At 42.0% G+C, this 24,492-nt stretch overlaps 2 protein-coding genes across 3 annotated transcripts in view; both read left to right on the top strand.

Annotated features, from left to right (window-relative positions):
• The window catches only part of PPP1R21 (protein phosphatase 1 regulatory subunit 21), a 28,201-nt gene extending 19,848 nt beyond the window's left edge, over window positions 1-8,353 (top strand). Inside the window, 7 exon segments of the mRNA XM_015856927.1 lie at window positions 694-786; window positions 1,743-1,976; window positions 2,906-2,941; window positions 3,560-3,676; window positions 4,510-4,608; window positions 5,446-5,574; window positions 7,128-8,353. Of these exon segments, the coding sequence (XP_015712413.1) occupies window positions 694-786; window positions 1,743-1,976; window positions 2,906-2,941; window positions 3,560-3,676; window positions 4,510-4,608; window positions 5,446-5,574; window positions 7,128-7,157 (738 nt within the window). The 3' untranslated portion in view covers window positions 7,158-8,353.
• Window positions 8,354-9,727: 1,374 nt separating this feature from the next.
• COMMD1 (copper metabolism domain containing 1) overlaps window positions 9,728-24,492 on the top strand; it is a 55,576-nt gene continuing 40,811 nt past the window's right edge. The window contains exons 1-2 of one of the 2 annotated variants that reach the window (XM_032443935.1): window positions 9,728-9,965; window positions 22,867-23,148. In XM_032443935.1, the coding sequence (XP_032299826.1) occupies window positions 9,771-9,965; window positions 22,867-23,148 (477 nt within the window). In that variant the 5' untranslated portion in view covers window positions 9,728-9,770. The remainder of the gene's footprint in view (window positions 9,966-22,866; window positions 23,149-24,492) is intronic. The other variant, XM_015856917.2, reaches the window with a different exon arrangement.

The raw sequence follows: 24,492 nt of genomic DNA on the forward strand, positions 1-24,492 counted from the left end.
AAGGATTTTTCTCCATGAGGGTGTTTGGCAGAGAAAATGGGGCCCGTAGAGATATAATGCTATTGAAGAAATCTGAGAGCATAGTTTCTCTCAAATCTGATGGTACGAGTTGGTTCTGCTGTTACCCATTTCCATGAGCAGTTTCTGCACTGAGAAGGGTCCTGAGCTGACCTGATTACTGATTTAACCTTCCTCCCATATTCATCAGGAATGTGAAGTGAGTGACATCATTTTTATATTCACATTCACTGGAAGACAGTTGAGATCCAATTAAGAAACCAGATGTTAGGAAATAAGTATGATAGAGAAAATATGCTGAACTGAAAGACTGAACGCTTCTAAACCCCCTGCAGTTCCTATGAAAATTAAAGTCTAAGTGATGATGTTTGTGTACTTAAGGGTTATCATTTGTCCCCTTTGATGTTCTGATATCTGTCAAGTGGACCTAAAGATGCATTTGATCACTAAGTAGCACGTAGTTTTCTTAGTACCTTTTAATTAAGTGTGCATTTTTATAGGGAGTCGGTGGGTTTTTTTGAGTTGGAACTTTATTTTTTCTACTGGTTGGTAAACAACTGGAAAATGTTTTTCTTCTCTCTAGTAAAGTAAAGAGGGTACTAAGAAAATAAATGTAGAATGCTTATTCTGATTTACTGTGAAACGTGTTTTGAGGTTTTATCTGCCCTTCTGCAGCCTTGTGCAGATTCAGTGCCTTATGAGGAGGCTTTGGCCAATCGCAGAGTTCTTCTGAGTTCCACAGAAAGTAGAGAAGGTCTCGCACAACAGGTATTCTGGTATACATTTTACTTACATGTTTAGTAATGCATTTATAAAGGCAAAGTAGTGTTGAATAGTCAACCTGTGTGTGGTTTTGTATGTAAACAGAAATTCTGAGCCTTAAAATAGGACTCTAGATATCTTATTTACAATTCTGAGTGTATAAGAGTGCAAACTGTTTTAATGTTGCGTGCTGTTTTAAATGGGTTTTCTTGGACTATGCAGGATTAATGAACACTGGTTAATAGCGACAACTTTTTTAGAGTATATTAAATAGGTCGTATTTCTATCATTCTTGAAGTATGTGTTTGTTTTTTTCTTGGAAGGTGAGGCAAAGAGAGATCAAGTGGTGGTTAAAAGGTCTATGCAGTCAGTCTGTCTCTTGAGTGAGACCGATGTACTGACTAAAACTTAGCTATTAGCTTGAGTGTTCATGCTGTGCATGTGGCCTTGAACTTCTACAGAAGAAAGACTTCAGTGTTTTTGTAATAACCCAGTCAGAGCATATTAGTTGAGATGAGATGTCTTCAAATATAAGCTATCCCTCCACACATTTCTATTATATTCCTTAGCTTTCCTTATCTGGACAAGTTGGGGTTTCAGTATGTTTGAGTGGAATGTTTGGGAAGAGCAGGATAGTGTTTGACTTGTTTGCAGATAACAAGGCAATGCTGGTGCCAGGCACACATCTTTCAGGCTTTCATGAGTTTCTTCTAACTTCTGCCTGCTCTGATTTTCATCTGATTTGCCATGGCTCTTTAAGCAGCAATTGGTAAGCTTTGTTTCAGACTAACGGAGCAGTTGAGTCATGTTTGATACACTATCACAGTTAGGCCTATAGAGAGCAGCCTACTACTTACTAGCTCAACTGTATAATAGTTTAAAATAATACTGTCTTCAAACATCTCCAGGAGGGTATTTGTCCCTCTGTTCAGTAACATGCTCTGTGAACTTCCATCCAAAAGGTCCAGCAGAGTTTGGAGAAGATTGCAAAACTTGAACAAGAAAAAGAGCACTGGATGCTGGAGGCCCAGCTAGCAAAAATAAAACTAGAGAAGGAAAACCAAAAGCTGAAGAACTCTCTTAGTGGACATTTAGCTGAAACTGTACAAGAGCGTTCTGTTTTAACAAATATAGCTGAACAAAAGGAGGAAACCACAGAGAAGAATCAGAGGGAGCCTATCAAAAGTGCTAGTCTGGTAAGTGGCTTCTTACTTCAATAGAGAAAAACAGGGTAGTTGACAGTAGAACTATTTGATCAGTGGAACAGTGATATTGAAAGCTTTCTGATGTTGAAATGCAGCCACACACAGCTCCTGATTTGCAAAGCTGCTTACTGATACTTCCCTCAGAGTCTGGAGCTTCTTGACTTTAGAGGCTTTTCTACCTTGATGTAGATAAAATCATTTAGGTTGGAAAAGATTTGATCTATAAGGTCATCATGTTCAACTGGTTTTGAAATGACCTGTCATGTTAAGTTTGATCATTTAGGAGTTTAAGGAGAACGTCTTTTTCTAGTTGCTGCTTTCTGTATCTGGTAGGTCAGCAAATCATGTAAACATTGCCCATAGACATAAATCTGTAGCCCTGTTCAGGTCAAGGAGAACATGCAAGAAATGCCTTCATAAAGGGTCAGACTTGAAACTAGTTATTTATATATAACTCAGCTAGAGTTTTGTGAGTACATGAAACTGAGCTGTCAGTGTAATTTATTGATCAAACTGCGGAGAAAAGAATTCAGAAGGTATTCAAGATGGATCCAAGATGGATTTCTTTGCTCTTGAAGCTGGGTAATTAAGAGGCATCGCAGTACACTGAAGCACTAATTTTCATGTGTGTGTAGTCTAGAAGCTGTATAATCAGATAAAAAAAAAAAACCCTAGATCTTGTTTGATTTCATTGCTATTACCCTGTAAACATCCTAACATGTAGAAGGGATATTTATTACTTGGAGAGTTGGAGTCACCTTCAGTTCTACTCAAGGCACTACCTTGTTGTGCCTTGTTGTAGGTAGAGTTGCTTAAATGTGGTTCAATAAAAAACATTCTCGTGACAGCTAGAAGTCCTTTAATGATTGATGTCTATTTTTGCAGTTCTCACTACATGCATATTGTCTTTCTTGTTTTAGATTGGGATGTTGACTATAACTACTGATGATGAGAAGGTAACCTCTTTTAAATGTATCTAGTAAATATTTAAGACTTAACGTTATTGCAAAGGTGTAATTTACTATTGAAACTCAATAGTAGGGCTCAATTGCTCTGTATTTAACACATAAGTACAGGCTGTCCCAAACCAGAAGGTTTTCTGAAAGAAACATAGGACAAGCTCAGAAAAAACGTCAACAGCAAAACAAAAATGTATCGTTATCTTCAATGGTCTTGTAGAGCATATGACATTAGTTGCAGTTGCAGTTTGGTAGCTTCTGATACATAGTTATGCAGAAGTGTTATTCCTTGAAGGGAAAAACCAGTACATGTTTGGGGTTTTTTAAATTGGTACAATGAGCTTACTTCTGCAATGGGTTTTCATCTTCATCAGACTTAATACTTTAAATTAAGCAAACCACTCACATCCTTGGTCCTTAAAGGAAGTATGACACTAAGAGGTGATGTCAGTTGATCTGACCTCCTGTCATTTGTTGTGATTTAGGGGAATAAATGCTTTTGGATATGACAGGTAGGCCTCAGTATGGGAGGGGATTCAGTGTAGAGGACAGTGTTGGGGTGCAAGTATTCAGTCTATTAAAACAAAAAGTTAAACAGTCACTTATGTTTATCAGGTTCCAGATGTTGAATCTCGTGAAGACTTGATTAAAAAACACTATATGGCAAGAATAGCGGAACTTACGTCCCATCTACAGCTTGCTGACAGCAAATCGGTACACTTCCATGCAGAGGTAAGGATACAGTCATGTTTGTACTAAAAACAGTAAATCCCCTTTTGAATTTTCCATGAGCAAGTGTTAAATCTATGGTGCGCGTTCCAGGTAAAATGTATTTCTCCACTACATCTTTTGGCTGTGGTCTTGTATGCGTAGAAGTGGATGCTGTAGAAAGACTTTAAACAGCAAGAGGAAAGATGTCACCCAGTAAGGCTAAAAAAGCTTAAGAATTAAAATGTGTATCATGTATTGATCTGTTGATATAAATTGAAATGTCTGGCTTTAGTTATCAGCCTATTTTTGGCTTCATCTTAAAGCGATGCTGAGAACATTCAATAGTACTTGAATGTATCATGAAGTAATGAAAATAGCTCTCCTGAGAATCTTTTTTGTACTTCAGAATTAACAAAATAATTCATAGTCTCTTTAGCTTCCTCTTCATTTCAGGTCAAGAAGTAATTCTTGTTCATAGTGACTATTTCTTGAGGAATTAACAGAAACCTCTTAAAATTAGTTCTTGATAGTGGATGACATAGTAAGCCATCTTTGTGTGATACTTGAGTAATGTATGAAGTGAGATGTTTGTGTTGCTTCTATGAAGTATATCTTGGCTGTTATGTGGTGAAAACAGAAGACTTAATATGGGAATTCTGTAAAATAAAAGCAAGTTTACTGTTAATTATTTCATTATCTCTGTATTTAAAACTGTGCGGATTCTGAGTAAGTTTCTTGGTATCTGAGGATTATAGAAAGATGGAAACACTCAAAGCATTCAGTTAAAGATGGCATTAGACAACAGTTTGGGACTAACTTTCTTCCCTTCTGCCTCCCCTATCCTGCTCTGCCAGTGTCGAGCGCTTGTCAAAAGGCTGTCTTTAGCAGAGAAGTCCAAGGAATCACTCACAGAAGAGCTGAAACTAGCTAGTCAAAGCATCAGTAGATTACAGGCAAGTAAAATATTAAGTGATGTAATAGTTGTGCTTGTTAAGGTAATTGTGTGTTCAGGGGAAGGTGAAGAAGGAAAAGACCTCCAAGCTACAGTTGTGCTTTTTAGGTCCTTAGCAATATGATATGAAAAATAGTGGTATGTGCAGAATGGGTGGAAATAATACACTTGAAGTGGAAGGTCCTCACAAGGAAATGGTTGCAGTAGCCAAGCCTGTGTTTTTAGTCCATTGTCAAGGCTGCTTTATAAAAAAAATGTGTTTTCTGTATGTGTCGACACAGGATTGTGTTAGCCTTGATTCCCTCTGTGAGGGGAGGATTACTTAAATATCCAGGTAGTGTATATACGTGTATTTAAACCATTCATTCGTGTTGAGTGTGTCTCCTCCCCTCCCCATCCTCTCTGTATTAATGGTCAGTATCTGGTTGTTGCTATGTTCTTGTAATGCACAGGATCCTTCCAAATCTTTAATTCTAGAGATGTAGTCACACTGCAAATGCATGTGGTTTGCTGGCTCCTTGAGCTTCATCTGCCACACTTGTTCATGTATATGTGGTGTTTTAACCACTTGACTAGAAGTGATGTTGGGAAATGCAGCTGTTCAACTTTCATGAAAGCTATAAAGAGCTGGGAAAGTTATAAAGGAAACCAACCAAAATTAATACAATACAGGAGTCTTCAGGTGCAAGTGGGTCATGGATGTTTCAGTGGTGTGGCTTAGTTGCATTTACCTTGTGGAAGAGATGGTACCAACTGGCAAAGCAGCCATTTTCTTACATGGAACAAAGGCTTCAATCTTCTGACTCCTTTTGTTTTTGTTTTTTTTTTTTTCCTCTAGGATGAGTTGATGACGACAAAGAGAAGTTATGAGGATCAGTTAAGTATGATGAGTGACCATCTCTGCAGTATGAATGAGACTCTAACTAAACAAAGGGAAGAAATTGACACACTAAAGATGACTAGTAAGGTAAGTTGACAGGTGCTGACACTAGATGCTGGCCATAGATGGGAGATCTGTGGTTACCTTTGCCATGATTGCAGTAACACCCTTTCACAAATCAGTCCACAAGCTTTGATTCCTATTCTGGGTCAGCTGGAAAGAAAACTCGAAGTCTGGTCACGTACATTGTCTTGTGCTTTCATCCTACTTGCTGCTACTCGGTTCTTGGCAGTTTTCTTCCTCCTCTGTTTTGTTTCCATACCCTGGATCATCTGTTTCTTTCATGTAGGAATGAAAAACTTGCCAGGTATTTCATTCTGTGAACTTTCTTAAACCACTCTTGAGCTTTTCCTAAGTGAGGAGCCATCCATTTACCCAGAGGCAAGGTTTTCCACTTTACTTTAATGATGAAAAAAGTGGAAGTGTGCTGTTGAGAACAGTGGGAGCTTACACTGTGGTATATCCCCTCCCAAAGGTTCTGGGAGGAAATATACCTTGTGAAGGTCTTTATCTTTCATGCATTTTATTATGAAATGAATAATCCTCCTTAACTGCAGAATGCATGGAAGCAGGTTTCACCGAGGGAAGGAGAAATCCATGCTTAGATTAGAGCTCCTTTACAGTGATTTGATCTATTTATTTATTTTAATGGGAGGCTTTTCTTCCAAGTTCTTCTTCAGATGTCCAAGCTTTAAAGTTGACACCATGCTCTTTAGGCCTATTTCTTAGTGTGTGAGCTCTTAGCATTTCATGTTGTTGTAAAACGTTAAAAGATATACAGAACATAAAATGCTTTGTGGATTTTTCACTTGTCATAATTTCAAACCTTGAAAGGATACGCTGTCTTTAAGGAAGGAACTTTTAATTTCCCAACTTGTTTTTTTTCACACTTGTTTTCTGCATCTGCAGATGCTACCAGACATAGAAAACAACTCCATTGAAAGTGATGTAGTTCAAAGCCATTACTGTTTGAACAGACTTGTTGGTTAGGTTTAAAAACAAATGTTATCCTAAGCAAAGTGTTGACCGCCAGCAGGAAGCTACTGCACGTTTGCGTTATGGAGTTGTTGGAAGTCAGATGTAGGAAAGTTGTTGTAGAACAAATCCTTTTCTCAGCCAGGAATGTTCTGTTAACTCCAAGCTAAAGTTGAATTTGTTTTGGAACAAAATGTTAGGGTGGAGGATAATTGCCTCACGTTGATTCTATATGGTTTATATTTGAAATACCACTCAGGGTCAAATTAGGATTGGACCTGCCTTTGGTCTGTTTTGCAATGTGAATGGTGTTAATACAGTTGAGTGTTGTGGGGTGCAACTCCAATATCTTTTTTCCATGATTTTTGATTAAAGTAAGATTCTCTTGTGCTTGTTTGGAAGCTCTGTTGCTTTCCTGTGTTATGCCTATAAGCACAGAAGGATTTTGAAAGCAGGTACCTGCAGGCACTACTGTTTATCTTCAGCTTTACTGTGTTCCTTTGCTTGCTGTTGGCATAGATTGTCAGACCCTGGGTTGTACATTTCCTGTATAGATGTTCTTAGGTGAATTATATATTGTGTTCACTGCTTTCTTCATGTTGCAGGGGAACTCTAAAAAGAACAAAACCCGATAGCTCCCAGCTCATCAGCTGGCTGTGGTGCGGAGGCTGCTGCTGAAGAGTGCGGATACTGTCAGGTGCCTGTTGTTACGGAAAGCAGGGTGGTGTGGGGTCTTGTACGAACTGATTTGGTGCTGTACATGGCTTTAAAATATTTAGCACTTCCAGCAGATAGAACTTGGTGTTGTCTCTAAACCAGGACACGTACACTCTGTGGATAATTTGTAATTACATTCAGTTTTTACTGTGCACTTTTTAAAACTGGGTTTTAATTTCCTGTAATAACTCCAGCTTTTGTATGTTTTTCAAAGATGATGATGCATTAAGAAATTCGGTATCAGTGCAGTAGGTGTCTGTTTCTGAGTTACGTTAAACTGTCAGCAGCTGTATGTTCAGTTCTTGCTAATGACAGTTTAAAGATTCATTTGGAAACTTCGGCCACGTGAGCTGTGCAGCTACTGTTAATGTACTCCTGCCCTCTGAAATCAATCCAAGCGTGTCTTTAAATGATTTCTCTAAATTCCCATGGATAAGTGGGATCGTTCTTCATCCCCATCCCTGTTCCCCCCCTTTCTTTTGTTAGATTGCAATAGTGGAAACTCATGCTACTTGTATTTGGCACTTTGGATTTTGAAATAAAGAGCACAAATAGCTGAACTGGGAAACTTCTCTGAAATTGCTTTGAGCCCTAATTATGGCATTTTGTATATGTGTGTGTATATATTCTGGTTGAAATAGCTGTTAAAAGCTATAGGAAAATGTGAACGTAATTTTGCCCCAGAAGAGTGAAGCAATATGTGTGTGTGTAGAATAGATTAGCTTACTGTGCTCTCTTACAAAATGAAGAATATAAAATACGTAGAACATTGAAACACTGAATTTGCGAAAGGTCCCTCATAGGGTTATTCCGGATGGGTCGGCTGTGGAGCTGCACGTGGCTTTTCTTGTGCTCTGGGAAGCTTGTGATCTCTTGGCCTCTCAAGACTCTGGAAGTGAAGTCTAATAACACACGGTTTCATGACATCTGACTTTCTTTTTTTTCCTAAAAAAAAACAAACAGATGTTGTGCTGCTCCACACTTCACACTGATCACTCATCTTCTGTTCCATAACTTGCATTGTGACACTTAGTTGTCCCATAAGGGTTTACTCTGATATCAGCTCTGTCAATGTGTTATCGATATGTAACAATAAAATCAACTAAACAAAGCCGTTTGTTTTTTTTTTTTCTTAGTTCTGCTTATGCCTGGTTGCACAGTGTGATATTGTGGTAGGGAGCTGAATGTTTATCTCCTGGTGAGGTGACCTGAAGTGGTAAACCTGATTACTCTTAGTAGTAGTGCTCATTTACTTGGGGAATGTTTGTCTGAGTGAGCCTGAACTTCTGCACGTAGTGCTGTGGTGTGCAACGTGCACTCGGTTCCCTGCCAGCATGTCTTGCCTTAGTGCCTTCTCAATGACAGAAGTTATCTTCTCTGGCTCATTCATAACTGTTGAGCTGTTCTGATTCAATTCTTTCCTTCTAAAGACAAAATGGATGTGGTTATGAAATGGGAGAAGAGATTGTGAGTACCTGCACAGCTTACTAGCATCCTGTTGAATAGAACTGCATTTCAGTGGATACGGGGGCTGGGAAGTGTTTACTTTCTTTAACCATTCAATTAAAACAGAGATTCAGCTGCTGTGAATAAGGTGGGAGCTCACTGCTTTCTGTCACTTTTTTGAAGCTGTATCTTCTGGGAACTTGGATCTAGCAGTGAAGGTGGGTACTTTGGTTATCTGTATAATTCTGTAATTCACATCAGGCTCTGCACTGCTGCTCCTGCTTACAGTGGCTGCATCCAGAAAAGCTTTTGTTTATGTCACTTCTGACAGGCAGAGGTAAATGTGTGTTTTTAAGACTGTTCATAAGCAACTATAAAAACAAAAACCAACCACAATAAGTTGAATGTATTTTATCTGCAGGTTTTATCTGCAACATCAAAATGGAGGTGATATGAAATGTGTAGGCCAGTGTGCTTGTCAGTGTGTTCCTTGCGATACCTATTTGAAAATATGTATTTGAGAGTCCCCCTGTTTAGCTGTAAATAAGCTCAGGAAGGGACACATACACAATTTAGATCACTTGAGCTTCTGCAAAGGCTTGATACCAATGTTAAGGAAGTTTGTTCCTTACGCTGCATCTTTTACTTCTGCTACTACTTGTGGTGTTACTCAGCAGTGAATTTAAACCCTGTTCCTTAAGAAGGGGCCCTGTTTGCCTTAATTAAACATTCAGTGTGTGAAACGCCAAAGATCGGAGCAGAAATATCAGTTTATCAGTACTGTTTTTAAATCTAATCTGTGCTCGGATTTATATAGCACTGAATTATTCGGTGGGAAGGTGAATTTACTGCAGGACAGACTTCTCTTGGAAGCAGCGAATCCTAAATATTAGAGTCCTGATTGGAAGCAGCGAATCCTAAATATTAGAGTCCTGATTTCTGATGTCATTCTACAAGTGAATGCAGTTGCTTTAAAGCTCCGAAGGACGCTTCCCACCCGCAGCTCCCAGCGCCCAGTCCGGCCCGAGCCCATGGAGGCGGCCCTTCCTGAGGCGGGGACTGCGGCGCGGGGCCGCCCCTCCAAGATGGCGGCGGCCGAGCATCAGCCGGCGGCGGGTGATGGCGGCAAGTCGCTGAGCGCTCTGCTGGGCTGCATCGCACAGGCCATGTATTACGGCAAGGCCGACATCACGGAGGAGATGCTGGGCGGGCAGCTCTACCCCAAGGCGGCGCCGGAGGAGTTCCGTGCCCTGCGAGCCAAGATGGGCGGCCTGCTGCAGGTAGCGGGCGGGCGGGGACGGGAGGGGGAGTGCGGGTCTGGCTGGGCGTCATTAACGCCCGGCTGCGGTGCTGAGCAGCCTTTGTGACTTTAATTCTGTAGTACTCATCGTCCTAGAAGCAGTAATGTGGAGTCAATACGGTAAATCAACCACTTCTTTGTGTCGGGGCTCAGTGAAGGTAAAGCACTTCCACATGCCCTCCCATGTCCCGTTTGTGCAAAGCACGGTGACTTCTGGAGCATGTGGAAAACAAGGGGGTGAAATAAGGACCGCAGAAGTGCATCGAATTTATTGTAGCAATAAGTATTTAAATGCCCTCTCTTGTCCCGCCGGATCTTTGTGTGCTCCTGGTTTATTTACAAAATCCATCTTAATGAGCCATCTCTTCTCTTTGTGGAACTGTGTAGTTTTCTGCAGAATGTTTATAGTAACCTGATTTCTTTGTAGGGTTATTTCATGGAGCGATCATGTTGCCTCACTGCTTTCACCTCCTATGAACTTTTTGGGGTAATCCAATTACTTGTGTGGTATTTCCCAGCAGGAGGTAGAAGGGCTGGCCTGGGAGAACTGTAGCATCTCAGTATCTCCCAGTCTCCTGTCCCATCAGTCTTCAGGGAGATCAGCTCCTGGAAGTTCTCACCTCCATCTTTTTGGCTTTCAAAGACCTCACCCTGATGAAAATACCAACTTTGTCTCTTCCTTATGGAAGCTGAATTTGCTGAGTTAGTTCCCGTGGCAATAGAAGTTATGCTGTTACATCTGCAGTAATTCTGCTCTTGTCCGTTTGGTGGCAGCAGGCTCCTGGGGTTCCTGTGCGGTCATCTCACTCATCCAGACAGGAGGCTGATGGTACCGTAGTGGCATGGCTCTGCACTGCTACTAGCATTCACTTTATTCAAGCCCCTCCTTGGAGCTGTTGGCCTTCTTAAGAGGGGCTGCCCTTATGTGACAAGTCAGAGCAGAAACATAGGTGTGACATTTACTCACTTGTGGAAGAAAAAGGCCTTTGAGACGGGGTGAAAGATCACCTCCTAATGAGACCAATTCTGGACTCATTTAATTGAGACTCTGAAGTACCGATATACCAGAAAGTTAATCCAGGAAACAACTGGAACTGCAAAGATTGACTTCATTATCCTCGTCAGCATTTCCACCATTCTTTTGGGAATAGGAGATGGAGCATAAGTGTTATTGAAATAAAGGCATAAAACTCCATGTGAATCCTAAGAGAGTCTTTCCCTTTTCAGACATATCGCAAAAAGCACTAGTGTTTGAAAAACACTAATTAAGAAAGGTAGAAGCATTTAATTTGTAGTAATGAACCTCAAAAGCAAGATCCAACTCTTTAGTCTTCAGTCAAGCTGGACTCTTGCTAAGGCCAATGGAAAGCAGCCAGGCTGGACTAATGAATTTCAGCATAACCAAAACATGTGCCTTTCTGTGCTCTGTGTGAACATTTGTGTCTCTGCCAAAAGATTCCTACCTCAGCATGGTTGGCGTGTTTTCTCTTCATGCTTTGCTGTTTCCGTAAACTGTGATGTCAGGATTATGAAATGTGCTTTTTAGATACATGCAGGCACTCAAGTTGGATCTTGGTAAAAGGCAAGAGAGCAACAGATGTGTTTACACTGAGTCTGCAGTTTGCACGTGACTTCGCTGTCTCTTTTCTGACTGTCGTGTCTGATGTGTGATTTGTTCATGCTCTTTTTGCCATTTCTGCTTCAAGTGTGATTGATGTACTGTTTGTATCTAAATACTCTTTAGTTTTACGTTTTCAAATGCTGTACAAATATTTATGTATTTGAAGTAGTTGTGATTTCTTTGGTATTTCTTTATTAAACCTGATTTTTTAAATTTTTTTTGGAAGCAAACAAAATGTGTATAACTTCCTTTTTCTACTGAATTAAGAAACCGCACATGTAGGTAGTGTGATATAAATCTTGTAGGTGGTGAAGTGTAAGGTTTGCACATGTCCACTTTTGTGCAGAGACAGAAGTGAGAAGAGAGAGAGGTCAGAAATTAGTGCTCTGCTAACACACCTGAGTGACGGGTTTGGTTTTTCTAGGATCATAGGATGGGTTGGGTTGGAAGGAACCCTAAAGCCCACCCAGTTCCAACCCCTGCTGTAGGCAGGGCTGCCCCCCACCAGCTCAGGCTGCCCAGGGCCCATCCAACCTGGCCTTGGGCACCTTCAGGGATGGGGCACCCACAGCTCTGGGCAGCAGTGCCAGGGCCTCTCTACTCGCTGAGGTGAAAATTCCTCCTTATATATAACTGATCTAAACCTGCCCTCTTGTGACATGGTAGGTCCCTGAGGCTAGAGGCTGTTGTACTGTATGCTATACCTTGAGAGCTAAGTGTTGCAGCATGCCAACAGTTCTGACTGAGCTATGTATCTGTGGGCTCTGGAAACCACTGCTGTGCATGTCCTGCTCTCAGGGGCAGTGCAAGTTGTCTGTGGAGGTACAGCAGTAGAGAGCTGTTCCTACAGATTGACTGGAAAACCTGATTGCTTGGCTAGCTCTGCCAGGAGGTGACCTGATCTGGTTTCATTGAAATGGAGAATTCCCTCTGGGCTAATGAAAGTAATCGTAAATATTTGATGTGATTTGATGGGAGAACACTTTGAAATGTTGACTGTTTCAGTAAGTCTTGAGCTTTTCTTCTGCTGAAAATATTTATTAGGTTTAGTTGTAAGAACATTTTGTGTGCAGCGTGTAGTATTTAAGTCTTTATGGGAAAGTGAGGAGTGGTTCCTGCTGAGCCATCCCAGCCTGGGCTTTGCTTCCAGGCACTTGTGGTGGTTTCCAGCACAATGGTGGGAGCAGGACCCATACAGAACAGTTCCCACAGTTCAGGGTTTGGCTTGCTTCTCCCTTGCCCTCATAAAGGCTCTGTTTTTAGCAACTAGGATGATGGCTTGTGGTTTGGGGAAACATATTTTGTGTTTCACTGATCTGTCAGGAAGAAAACTCACTTTGTACACAGAGTCATATGTGGAATGGCATGGGTTGAAAGGGACCTTAAAACCCACCCAGACCCAGCCCCTGCTGTGGGCTGGTTGCCCCTCACCAGCTCAGGCTGCCCAGGGCCCATCCAACCTGACCTTGAATATCTGTCTCCAGAGATGGGGCACCCACAGATCTCTGGGAAGCAGCTCTAGGGCCTCACTCCTCTAATGGAAAAACTTCCCCCAACATCTAACCTAAATCTCCCCTTTTTTAGTCCAGAACCATTTCTCCTCTATCCAATCAGTATCAGACCATGTAAAACATCAGTCTCCCTCCTGATGATAACTTCCTTTCAAGTACTGAAATGATACAGTGAGGTCTGCTGGGAGCATTCTCCAGGCTGAACAAGCCCAACTCCCTCAGCCTTTCTATGTAGGAATGCTGCTCCAGCCCTCATGGCCTCCTCTGGACCCATTCCAACAGCTCCGCATCCTTCTAATGCTGGGGGCTCCAGACCTGGATGCAGTACTCCGGATGGAGCAGAGAGGGACCTCCATGTCCCTGCTGACACTGCTATGTTGATGCAGGCCAGGATATAGTTTGTATTCTGGGTGACAAATGCACTGCTGCCTCACATCCAGCTTTTCATCCAGCAGGACCCCTGAGCCCTCCATCAGGCTGCTCTCGAAGAGTTGTTCTCCTAATGTATGCTTATCTGGAATTGCCCCCAACTAAGTCTCCCTCGCTGTGTAACTTGTGTTGATTTCTCTCTGCTAAACACAGTGCTGCTTTTAGAGGCCTGCTGTTTCCCCTAAATAGCTTCTAAGGAACATCACTGTGGTTGGAAACTGCTGCTTTTGATAAATGATCGTATATGTTCCAGTTAGGAAGGGCATGTACAGTCTTGTTCTGAACCTAAGGAATTAATGACTAATGAAACTATTCTTTCCTGTGAATAAGAGTCTACGTTTGCAGGAAGACTGAACGTTCAGGGGATGTGGAGATGTGGCATTTGGGGACGTGGTTTAGTGGGCATGGTGATGATGGGTTGGTGGTTAGACTTGATTGTCTTAGTAATCTTTTCCAACTTTAATGGCTCTATCTTTCTAAGTGTGTTACTTAGTTTGGTGTCATCAGCACCCTTAGGGTGCACTTGGTCCCACTGTCTTTGTCATTGATAAAGATGTTAAAGGCCACCAGGCCCAAGATGGACCCTTGGGGGCCCCCACTTGTTCCTGACCTTTACCTGGACATGGAGCCATTGGCCACAACCCTCTGTCTTTGACCATCCAACCAGTTCTTTATCCACTGAATAGTCTGGCCTTCCTACCCCTATCTATCCAATTTAGAGATAAGCATGTGGTGCGTGATGGTGTCCGGGCAGATGGCATCAGTTGCCCTTCCTTTGTCACTCCATCACAAAAGTTCTACTGATTGGTGAGCCAACCCTCTGCTCTTGGTGAAGCTGTGCTGGCTGTCTCAGATCACCTCCTCCTCTTGCATGTGCCTTAACATCATAGTTTCCAGAAGCATCTGCTCCATGGTTTTCCCAGGCGCAGACATGAGGCTCATACTGTAGTTCCCTTGGTCTTCCTTTCTCCCTTCACAATGGGAGTGATGTTTCCCTTTTTCCAGTCACTGGATACTTCACCTGCTAGCTGTGACTTTTCAGCTATGATGGAGAGTGACTTGGCAACCACATCAGCTTGTTCCTTCAGGACATGCAGAGAGGAAGACCTACTGGCTGGTACCCTAAGACTGGAAGCTTACCTCTCACTGTCAGACTGTCAGCATGTAGCGTGAGTTGTCAAAATAGTGGTGAATGACCAGATGGTAAAACGCTCTTGCTTCTGTACCCCTCCAAGCTGTGTAGTCTGTAAATTCATCTCTTCTACACGCTGATCTCTCTGCTGCTATTAAATGTGTCTGCAGAGTTCAGGTTGGGCTGCAGTGGTTTCCAGCTGTTTGCTCCCAGATCCTGGCAGGGGCAGTGTGTGCCTGATTTATGTCTGCAAGAACTGTTCTTCCAGGTAGGAAAATGCAACTCCACCTATTGCTCAGAGTGTAACACAGAAGATAACATACAACAGTGCTGTGAAAGGAAGGAAAGCAGAGCCTTGAGTCAGAATTTGGCTCCAAATCACAATATATGGCAAGATATGATTGAAGGGTGTGATTCAAATATTTCATGCAGCTTGCTGCTGGAGTACCTATGCCTTGCTTTACAGGAAGCTAATCTCCAAATATAACTGTGGAGTTTAGCAGAGTTAATGAAATTTTAAGGTGCAAACAATCAAGATACAGTCAGCAAAAATCAAGATGAATTCATGATGAGACTTCTGTTTCTGTGCTTGGTTCATCATAAAGCAAGTTAGTCCATGGCCTGATTTGCTTACAAGAATGCAGCCTGCAGAGTACTGCAGTAAGATTGGCTGGAGTCTTTCCCCTTCTGCATTCAGGGTAAGGCTACAACTCTGACTTCTTCATGCCCTTAAAATATGAGCTGATCTGACTTGTGATTTTCACTTTCCCAAGTGAAATGAGGTTTAAATATGAAGCAATAGTCCATAACAGCAGGGAATTTTCCCAGAGCGATTGGAGAGACCCGATGAACGCCGTTCTCATTTATTGTATTGCAAGAGGAAAGAGGAGAAAAAAATCACAGTCACGTGCTCCCTTTAGAGAAGGCCAGGTCATGTCACCAGCTCTGGGGCTGTCACTTTGTCTGCTTCTCTGCTTTCCTCTCTCCCTCAATTTAATTTGTATTGCCATCTGGGATTTGTTCTGTTCTACCTGGATTTCTCTTTCCTTTTTCTCTCTTTTTTTTTTAGCAGTGCTGCATTAAATGGCTTCCATTTGTTGAAGGTTCTCATTTCTGAATCTGGCTCCTTTGGGAGAAACGAAGAAGAAACCATTTTAGGCTGAATAACGTAACCTGCAAAGCTTCCCAGGCTGCTACAGAAGGTGGCTTGTCTCTACTGGAGCTCTCTCAGGGGGCACACGTGTGTGCGCCTTCATCGGAAAAAGGCTGAACCTGTCAAACTTGTCTGTAGCATAGCTGCATGTTTAAGAAGGACTGGAAAAGTAACATTTCTTTGCCTCCACCCTGTGTGACAAAATGTTTTCTAAACCAGAGCAAGTAGAATTGGACTCGACAGGGGAGAAAAGCTCGTATGAAAAGACTTTTTGTTCAATATAATTCGAGTGAAGGCGAAATGGGCAATTTATTTGTATTTTAAATCCTTGTATATAGACCGCATAGATGCAAGCATGTCTGCTATTAGCGGAATGCTCCCTTAGTTTCTCTGTTTCTCACCTCTCTTTGCAGCCTGTCCGGTGCCTGTCTGTGCTTTCTGAGAAGTGCTTTCCATTGCCTCTTTTTATGCATCCCTTCCTCTTTCTATTTTAAATAACATAGGTAATTTGGAAACTGTTACTCAGGAAGGGCACAGCACTTCTATTTATTTTTTTTTTTCTATGCTTATTGCTGAAAATCCAAGTTTTGTAATCTATTCACAATCGGAGTGCTCGGGAGATGCAGCTATGAGTAATGTTACCAGTGCTTGAGCTTGTTCTGTTCTTTCGTTCTTGTTCTGTAAGCACGGAGCTTTTCAGTAGGGCCAGACAGAATAATCCCCATTATTCTCAGTTTTCCTTCTGCTGGAGATGGTTTTTAGGATGGGTTGAGGTGGGGGAACTGCTTTGTTGGGCTCGGTGCTGTAGATTTGCAGGAAGTGCTATCTGATCACAGGAGAGCAGCTCGGGTTGTGGTTCATCCAGTGGCTGTTTTAATCAGCCTTTCATCCTCCTTTGTCACCAGATCAGCCTTCGTGCCACAGAAAAACGACACCTCCTGCAAATTGTTTTAGGAAGTGGTGTGTTGGGGAGTTATGTCTAGCAGAAATCAGAGTAACCCAAGCCTGGAAATACTTACTCATCCAATGGATGCTTACTACCTGGTTAGTGTCTCCTTGGCGATGACTCCAAAGGCTCTACAGGTTAGAATGATGTTAAAGATGACCTATTACACACTGGAGAAAGTTTTAAACTGCAGGCTTATCAATAAAATGTATTACAACATCTCAATGAGTGACATCTCTTTTCTGTAAGCCAATGGTTTAATCCCCATTTCAGCTGCATTACAGCTCGATAAAACATAAACTGAAGTAATATTGGATGTTGCATCTGATTTTGTCTTAATTCTAATTGTCAGGAGAGCTCTGAGACTCTAATAAACAGCATTGGTGGGACACAGCCTGCCATCCAGGAAATGCCTGTAAAAACAGCTCATCTGCTGTGGGACTGATTGCATCTGCAGCCATTGGGAGAGACACTGGTTAGCACACTTAGGAGAGAGAGTCCAGAAACCACAGGGCTGCAGAGATGTCCTTGTAGTCCTGTTTGAAGCTGCTCTTTGCCATAGAGCATTGACTAGGTGGCCTTCACGAGTTGTTTGGTGTATTTAAGACCCATGCAATTGCACTTCTTTTTAATTTAAAGATGATAACTTGAATGAATAAATAAATAAATGCATAGGAACCCTGCGTTAGTTGGAACTGGCTCTAGGTGGTCAATGTCTTCTGGCCAGGTAAGTCTCAGAGCTGCTTCACGTTTATCCCTGCCTGCAGCCAGTCCCCCACCACATACACGTGCTGCAGGTATCTGAGCAGTTTCCATGCTTGCATTTCAATGAGCATCCAAATGGCAGCGTTACTGATGCAGCAGTAGCCTCTCACCCCCACCTGGCAAAGCCTGCGGAGGTGAGTTCCTTAGAGTGGAGCCCGGCACTGAGTCCTCTGTTAGTCTGTGCTTGTGGTCTCTGCGTGGCAGTAGCTTTGAGGGTCACCTGGAATAAGTGCCTACACATACTGGCACAGCCAGCCCTTCCTCCATCATTGACAAATAATGTTTTATTTCTGGAAATGAAGTGTTGTTTTTTTTTTCCCAATGGATTTTACCAGTTGTTTCCCACTAGCATTGCATGTCTGTCCGGCTCTGTTTCTCAGAAGAGATAATGATTTTGTTTTCCTGCTCTGTGTACCAAGGCACATGTCTAATGGATCTAATTAAGCAAACACAAAAATCCCAATGTTATCAAATATTGTTCCATTAAGGAAATAGTATTTGAAGTCTCGTTTTTATTGGCTGAATTATGCTCTAAGAGATAATGAGTTTCTTCTGAAGAAAAGTCAGTGTGACCACATCTGTTTCTTGTTGCTTAAAAGCACCTACCCAGCCTCAGGAAAAAAGAGCTGTAGTCAGTTGCTCATTGTATGATGCTCCTAAGCTGTGCTTCCCAGGAAAAAAAATGCATGTTATATCAAATCTCAGGATATAGAACGTGAGAAGAATTGTAATGTCTGACAATGGTCTCTTAAAGGCTCTGCTTCTGAAAACGGGCCTTATGGTGCCTTAGTCACTTCAATGAATAGTTGTAGTAATGTAAATGGAATTATTTGCTGACAGAGAGCAGGTATATGTTCCTAGAAAACCTTCCTGCTCTTTGTTAGTTGAAGATTTATGTGCTGAAGTAGTAAATGACCTGTGATAGCCAATACAAGCTGGAACTGGATCCTACGTAGGTTCTTTGCCTCGGTGCCACAGCTCTAACACAGCACTTCTTGGCTGTGGTTGACGTGGGGCTGTGGTAGATCCTGCGCTGTAAAGCTTATCTGGATGAAGTGGCTGGCGGTAGTGCGGTATATCCTTCTTGAACCAATGCTGGGAATAATTCAGCTGCTGGAGCTGGTGGATAAGATGATTTCAACCCCTCGAATTCCTGAGGAATTTTCAGTAATGATGCTGAAAATGATGCTGCATTGTAGTTCTCAGAGAGTGAAACACTGCATCACTGGGTCATCTCTTTGATTCTAAGCTCCAAGTGCTTAAAAGCATGAGGGGAAGGCCTGTAAACAGGTGACTTTTATCTGTCCTTAGTTATAGACACAGAAGAATGACTCATGTTTTAACTTTAAGTAAATCCCTAGAAATATCAATAGGGTGCATTCTCTGTTACTTGATATTCTGAGTGTGCAGTAAAGGAGCGTTGTATTTGTAACACTATCCAGAATATTACTGAACTCTGATTTTTTAGCCAAGTTAAATCAAAACATTTCTTCAAGTTAAAAAATAAAATACATTTACTGTCAACATTTATTTGGGCAAGAGTACAACTGTGCTTGTTCAAAGAGTGAGCTGTGTAAGTCTTTGCATAATAGGAGATGGAAGACCAGCGAAGAAGAGTTGTTCTGTCATTCTTTGTAGCTTATATGTGGTTTCCTGTCTCATCATGAAATGTTTCCCAGTTAGGATGAAGAAGATGATTAAAATGAGATGCTGCTGTTTAGTTGCTTGCAAACCTTTATAGCTGATGGGCTTTATTGTGGAATTTCAAAGAGAATGTTTTCAGTCCTGTCTTTGTGCAGTTACACTGAAGTGTGACTCATTGATTGTACTTTTTTCCAGTTAATATGATTTTATTTTAAAATGAACTTTTAGGTAGTAGTCTTGTTTGCAAGCTGAGAGAGATTCTGTTCTGAACAGTGGGGGTGTGTTATTTGAAGCATATGCTATCTGATACATGTCCCATCAGAATACAGCTGTGGTTTCATAGCTGTGTCTCCTACACCTATAATAGCAAACAGTCTCTATTATCTGTATGTGTGCACTTATGTCTATGAGAAAACAGTCTGAATGACTGCTGATTTTGACACGTGGTTTCCTCCTATGTCTGATGTGATAGTATTTTGGTTGCAAGTGTGTGTATATAGCAGTATACTTTTTCTATATGAATGTATGGAAGATTTAAATGCAAGTCACAGAGAATCTTGATTCCCAGTCTTCTGATGATCTTTGCCAAACAGGCAGCTTTCAGTGTCCTGTACAAGCTCTCCTTATATTTTCTGTCATCTTAATGCTTAAAATTGTAAGCTTGATTGTAAGCTTCCTCTTTTAGCTGCTCTTAGAAGTCAAATTTATATCGCGTGTCAAGCAAAATAAGGAACTTCGTGTGGTTTGTTACTTTTCTACCAGCTTAGCAAAGTATTGCTAGAAATCTTGCTGTGTTTTGCAAAGGGTTGTTATGGAGGTGGTAAAATTTGGGGAAGAAAAAGGAGACTGAATCTCATGCTGATCTTTGTCTTGACTTGGCTTACAGAAGTTGCTGGGCTTTGGGATTGTTTATTCACCTCATTCCTCCCCTCGCTCCTGTAGCCTGCATGAAATATTTATGTGAAGGAAAGCTGGTGTCAGAACACACAAACAGGTCTGTGCACAGATGCAGCAATGTGAAAAATATAACAAAATATGTAGGTTGGTCTGAAAGTAAGGCCTCCTATTTATTTCCATGGAAACTACAACAGCTACAAAGAGCATGATAACACTATTTGGTAGAGAAAAATCTCAGCTACAAAGCACTGTTTTTCAACACAGTCACCACCATTAGCAATGCATTTTCCCAAGTGATGAATGAGAGCCTACATGCCACTCCTGTACCTTCCTGCAGCTTTGGAGGTGACCCATTGTCACCACTGCTGAAACCCATCACCTACTGCCTCGCTGTGCTCCAATCCATTGTTTCATCTCTGTAAATGTTCAGTAAGCGTTGATGAATGTCAATGAGTGCCATTATTTCCATGTGGAGGAATTTGGTTCCATCCCTTTGCTTCACGTGCATTCTCCTATCAGATGCTGCTCTGTCAGACTGGCCCTCTGTTGCCATCAGTCACACAGCACCAAATTAATAGAATCACTAAGGTTGGGTGATAAAAGGCTGAACCCTGTTGCAGATCACAAGGTGCATGTTGTGTTTTGGAGGGGGATTTGCTTTTGATTTGCTTTTGATTTGCTTTTCTCTTGAATAAACTCACAGTAAAAAGGATGTGGTGTATCTGCTGGAGATAAGTGCGTGTGGTTGTTGGCTTCAGTTTCTTCCAAGCAGCAAACCTCCTACTGCTGTTCTCTGCCACTTGCGTGATGTGCGAGCGCTTTGTTTGGAGCTTGTTCTTGTTTTTAATCCGCTGTTGTGTTTCAGACCGCCTTGATATGATGAGGGTTGCATGCTTTACACTCTGCTGGCTGTCTGCCGCAGCCCCCTCCTTGCTACTGGGAGGCTTTGGGAGCAAGACTGGCACTTCGCTCAACACACCGTGCAGGTCTTGCCTCCATGCTAGGCCTCATTTTGAGCAGCAGTTTTAAAAGGTGCAGATGTATTATGTTTTATCTTGGGAAGTGGTGAAGATTATTCTGGGACTTGCTGAAAAACACCTGGAAGACCGTGCAGCCATTGGTCACAGCCAGCATTGGGTTCACAAGGGGAAAAGTCCTTTTAAACCAACTTAATCTCCTTTCATGGCAAGGTTACTCACCTCACTAACTGGGGAAGGCAGTTGATGTCATCTCTTTGGATTTCAACAAAGCTTTTGTACTGTTTTTCACAGTATCCTTCTGGAGGAAATGCCCAGCATACAGCTTGACAGAACCATTATGCAGTGGGTGAGCAGCTGGCTGATGGGTTATAATAAATGGGTTATATCAGGTTAGTGGCTGCTCACTGCTGGGGTTCAGCAGGGCTCCATTTTAGGGCCACTTCAGTGTTTTCATTAATGACTTGGATGTAGGACTAGTGGGGGTTTTGAGCAAATTTGCTGATGATACTTAATTGGGAAGAGTTGTTGAATCCTTCAAGGGGAGAGAGGCCCTGCAGAGAGATCTAGGCAAATTAGAGGGCCGGCAATCAACCAACTGTACGAAGTTCAATGATAGCAAGTGCTGGATTCTACAAGGGGCTACAGAGATAAGGAAGGGTTTGTGCAGAGTGGCTGAGGCCCCTGGGCGTGCTCAGCACAGAGCAAAGGAGCTGGCTTAGTGGTGGCTGCAGCTCCTCACAGGAGCATAGGGCAACACTGAGCTCTGCTGGAGGGAACGGCGTGGAGCTGTGCTGGGGGGAGCTTAGGGGAAGGTTCTGCCCCAGAGGGTGATGGGCATGGCCCAAGCTGCCAGGACTTGGAGCATTGGGACACTGCTCTCAAACTTTGGGTTTGGGTGGTGCAAATTGGAGGTAGGGGTTGGACTTGGTGATCCTTGTGAGTTTCTTGCAATTCAAGATGTTCTGTGGTCCTATGTTAAACCAGGAACGTTTCAGACTGGAGGCTTTGTACGTTGTTTGGCTTTGGTAACCTAGAGAGTACAACAGCAGGAATACAACATCAAAACTAAATTGATACAAGTCTCAAGATTTCTTAGCCTTATATTTCCTTGCTGTGCTCTGTATCCATGCGTGCTTGGAGGCAGCATGTTCGTTAAGGATGAGTCACATCCATTTTGTGTGAGAATGAAACAAGTGTCTGCTTGAAATTACACTGAGGAAACTTAACCACAGTTTCCTCCCTTCACGTCCTGTCTTCTCCTCCCTTCAGAGCTGTATTTAGCAATCACTGTCAGTTAAGCAACGCAAATTTAAGGCTATATAGAATTATCAGCTTTAGAAACATTGGTGGAAAAACTGTTGGTGTTGTAATGAGCTGAGTCTTCTCCCACTTTGTCCCAGCCTTGGCCGAAGGCATGCCCACACTTTCCTGTTTAACAGACCACCAGGACAGCAGTATCACACCAGATGCCCACCCCCAGCCACCCAATATAGACGAGTTGGTATCCCTAGGGCATACTGGGGAACAGGGCTGAGTTTGCAGTGAAAACATTGTTGTACCCTGTGCTTCACTTGGTTTCCTTGTCACTGTCAGAGATCCAGCTGTCCTGAGGCAGGTGTCTGGGTTAAGTAGTGTCGGCACTTCCAAATAAGTTCTAATGGAAGCTGTTATTTCTGTGACTGAGACTTGTCTGCGTTATCCTTCAAAAATGTATCTGTAAAACCCTAAGGATACAACCTTCAGCTTAGGATTTTAAAGAGTACTTGTAAGCAAGCTTTTCCTTTTCTCCTGTTTTCCCTACAGTCAATTGCTTCAGCTGACATGGATTTGAATCAGCTGGAAGCTTTTCTCACTGCCCAAACGAAAAAACAAGGTGGGATCACATCGGATCAAGCTGCGGTCATTGCCAAATTTTGGAAAAACCACCGAGTGAAGATCCATGAGAGCCTGGTGAATCAAAGCTGCTGGGATAACACCTTGAAAAACATGAACTGGAGGGTGGATTTGAAGTCACAGTCAAGACATGTTGATCAGATAAATACTCCGGTTGCGATAGTTGAAATGGAACTGGGAAAAAATGGCCAGGTAAGCTTTATTTTGTGACATACATTAACCTAACCTAAGCTATGTTTGTGCTGAGATATTTTGCCTATTGCTGCTGAATTCTCTGCCTCCAAATCAAATCAGTAAATTTCTCACCATTGGGCCCTTAATGTTCTTGAACTTGTTTCATCTTTGGACACAAAGGTGTATCTGTCATCGTTTTGTACCTTGTGGCGAATGCAATTTTTGCTTATGTTTTGTTTTTGTAGTTACGTTTAGGGCTCTCCTTAATTTAGGCTTGGAAAATATGAGGGCATAAAAGTCAAATACAAGATTAATTATATTAGCAATTATATTAAATGTATAATTAAATTTATAATTTAAAAAATTGTATTCCATGTGCTGCAAAGTCAATTGGCAATTCTTTAAAAACAGACAACAAAACCAATCAAATACTAAAATTGGATAATATCTGCCAAGTGGAAGCTGAAAAGCCATAAGATTCACACGTCAAAGGTGACTCAGAGGTTTTACTGGAACTGTCTGGCCATACCAAGGCTAGAATGAAAGTACAAGTAAGTTGGGATCCCGCTGAGGCACTGTGTGTTGTTGAAGGTACTTTTTTAGTCCACTTTTCCTCTTTATTCTTTTTTTTACCTTCCATTCCAATGGAAGAGAGAAAAAAGATTATAGTAAATATGTCAGAATTAATTATTGAGCAAACTGAGAATACCTGTGTTGTTTAAAAACAAACAGAAAACTCAACTCCAGCTTAACTCAGAACCATCACTGTATTTCATAAGGGACCTATGCAGTTAGGGACTCCTAATCAGAAGCTGTTTTTTCCCCAGTAATGTATTGTTACATCAATCAGTATATTTGAAATTGTCCCGCCCTGTGCAGAGAGATAAAGGGGATGTGAAGATGAATCAAGAGATACTTCCGAAGCATTGTCATTTCTTGCAACAAAGAGCACTGCAGCAAAACCAGAATGAACAAATTTAGCAGCGTGGTGTCATTTCAAACTTAGCAAGAAGAACAGTTGTGTGAATATATTTCGAACAGCCACTTGATGTCATGGGTAACATCTTTGCAGAGGACAGTGCAGCATTGAGCTGTCAGCAGGCCTGATGTCTGGTGCAAGAAGGGTATTAGAGACTGTATTTACAGAAATAATTGTGGGATCATTACTGTTATTGCCACTTGAGTCAGAACATATATTTGAGGAGCTGCTGTTTTCACATAGTCTTCAGCTTTGGATTGAGTCAGTTCCCAGCTGAAAAGCTTTCAGCAGGATGCACCCTTGGCTGCGGCAGGGGAGTTGTGGGACCTCTGGGACCAAAACAGTAGCAATCAGCCTGTGGGATTGCTTCATCCAGCTCTCAG

This window comes from Coturnix japonica, chromosome 3, assembly GCF_001577835.2.
Source record: "Coturnix japonica isolate 7356 chromosome 3, Coturnix japonica 2.1, whole genome shotgun sequence".
NCBI classification, from domain to species: domain Eukaryota; kingdom Metazoa; phylum Chordata; class Aves; order Galliformes; family Phasianidae; genus Coturnix; species Coturnix japonica.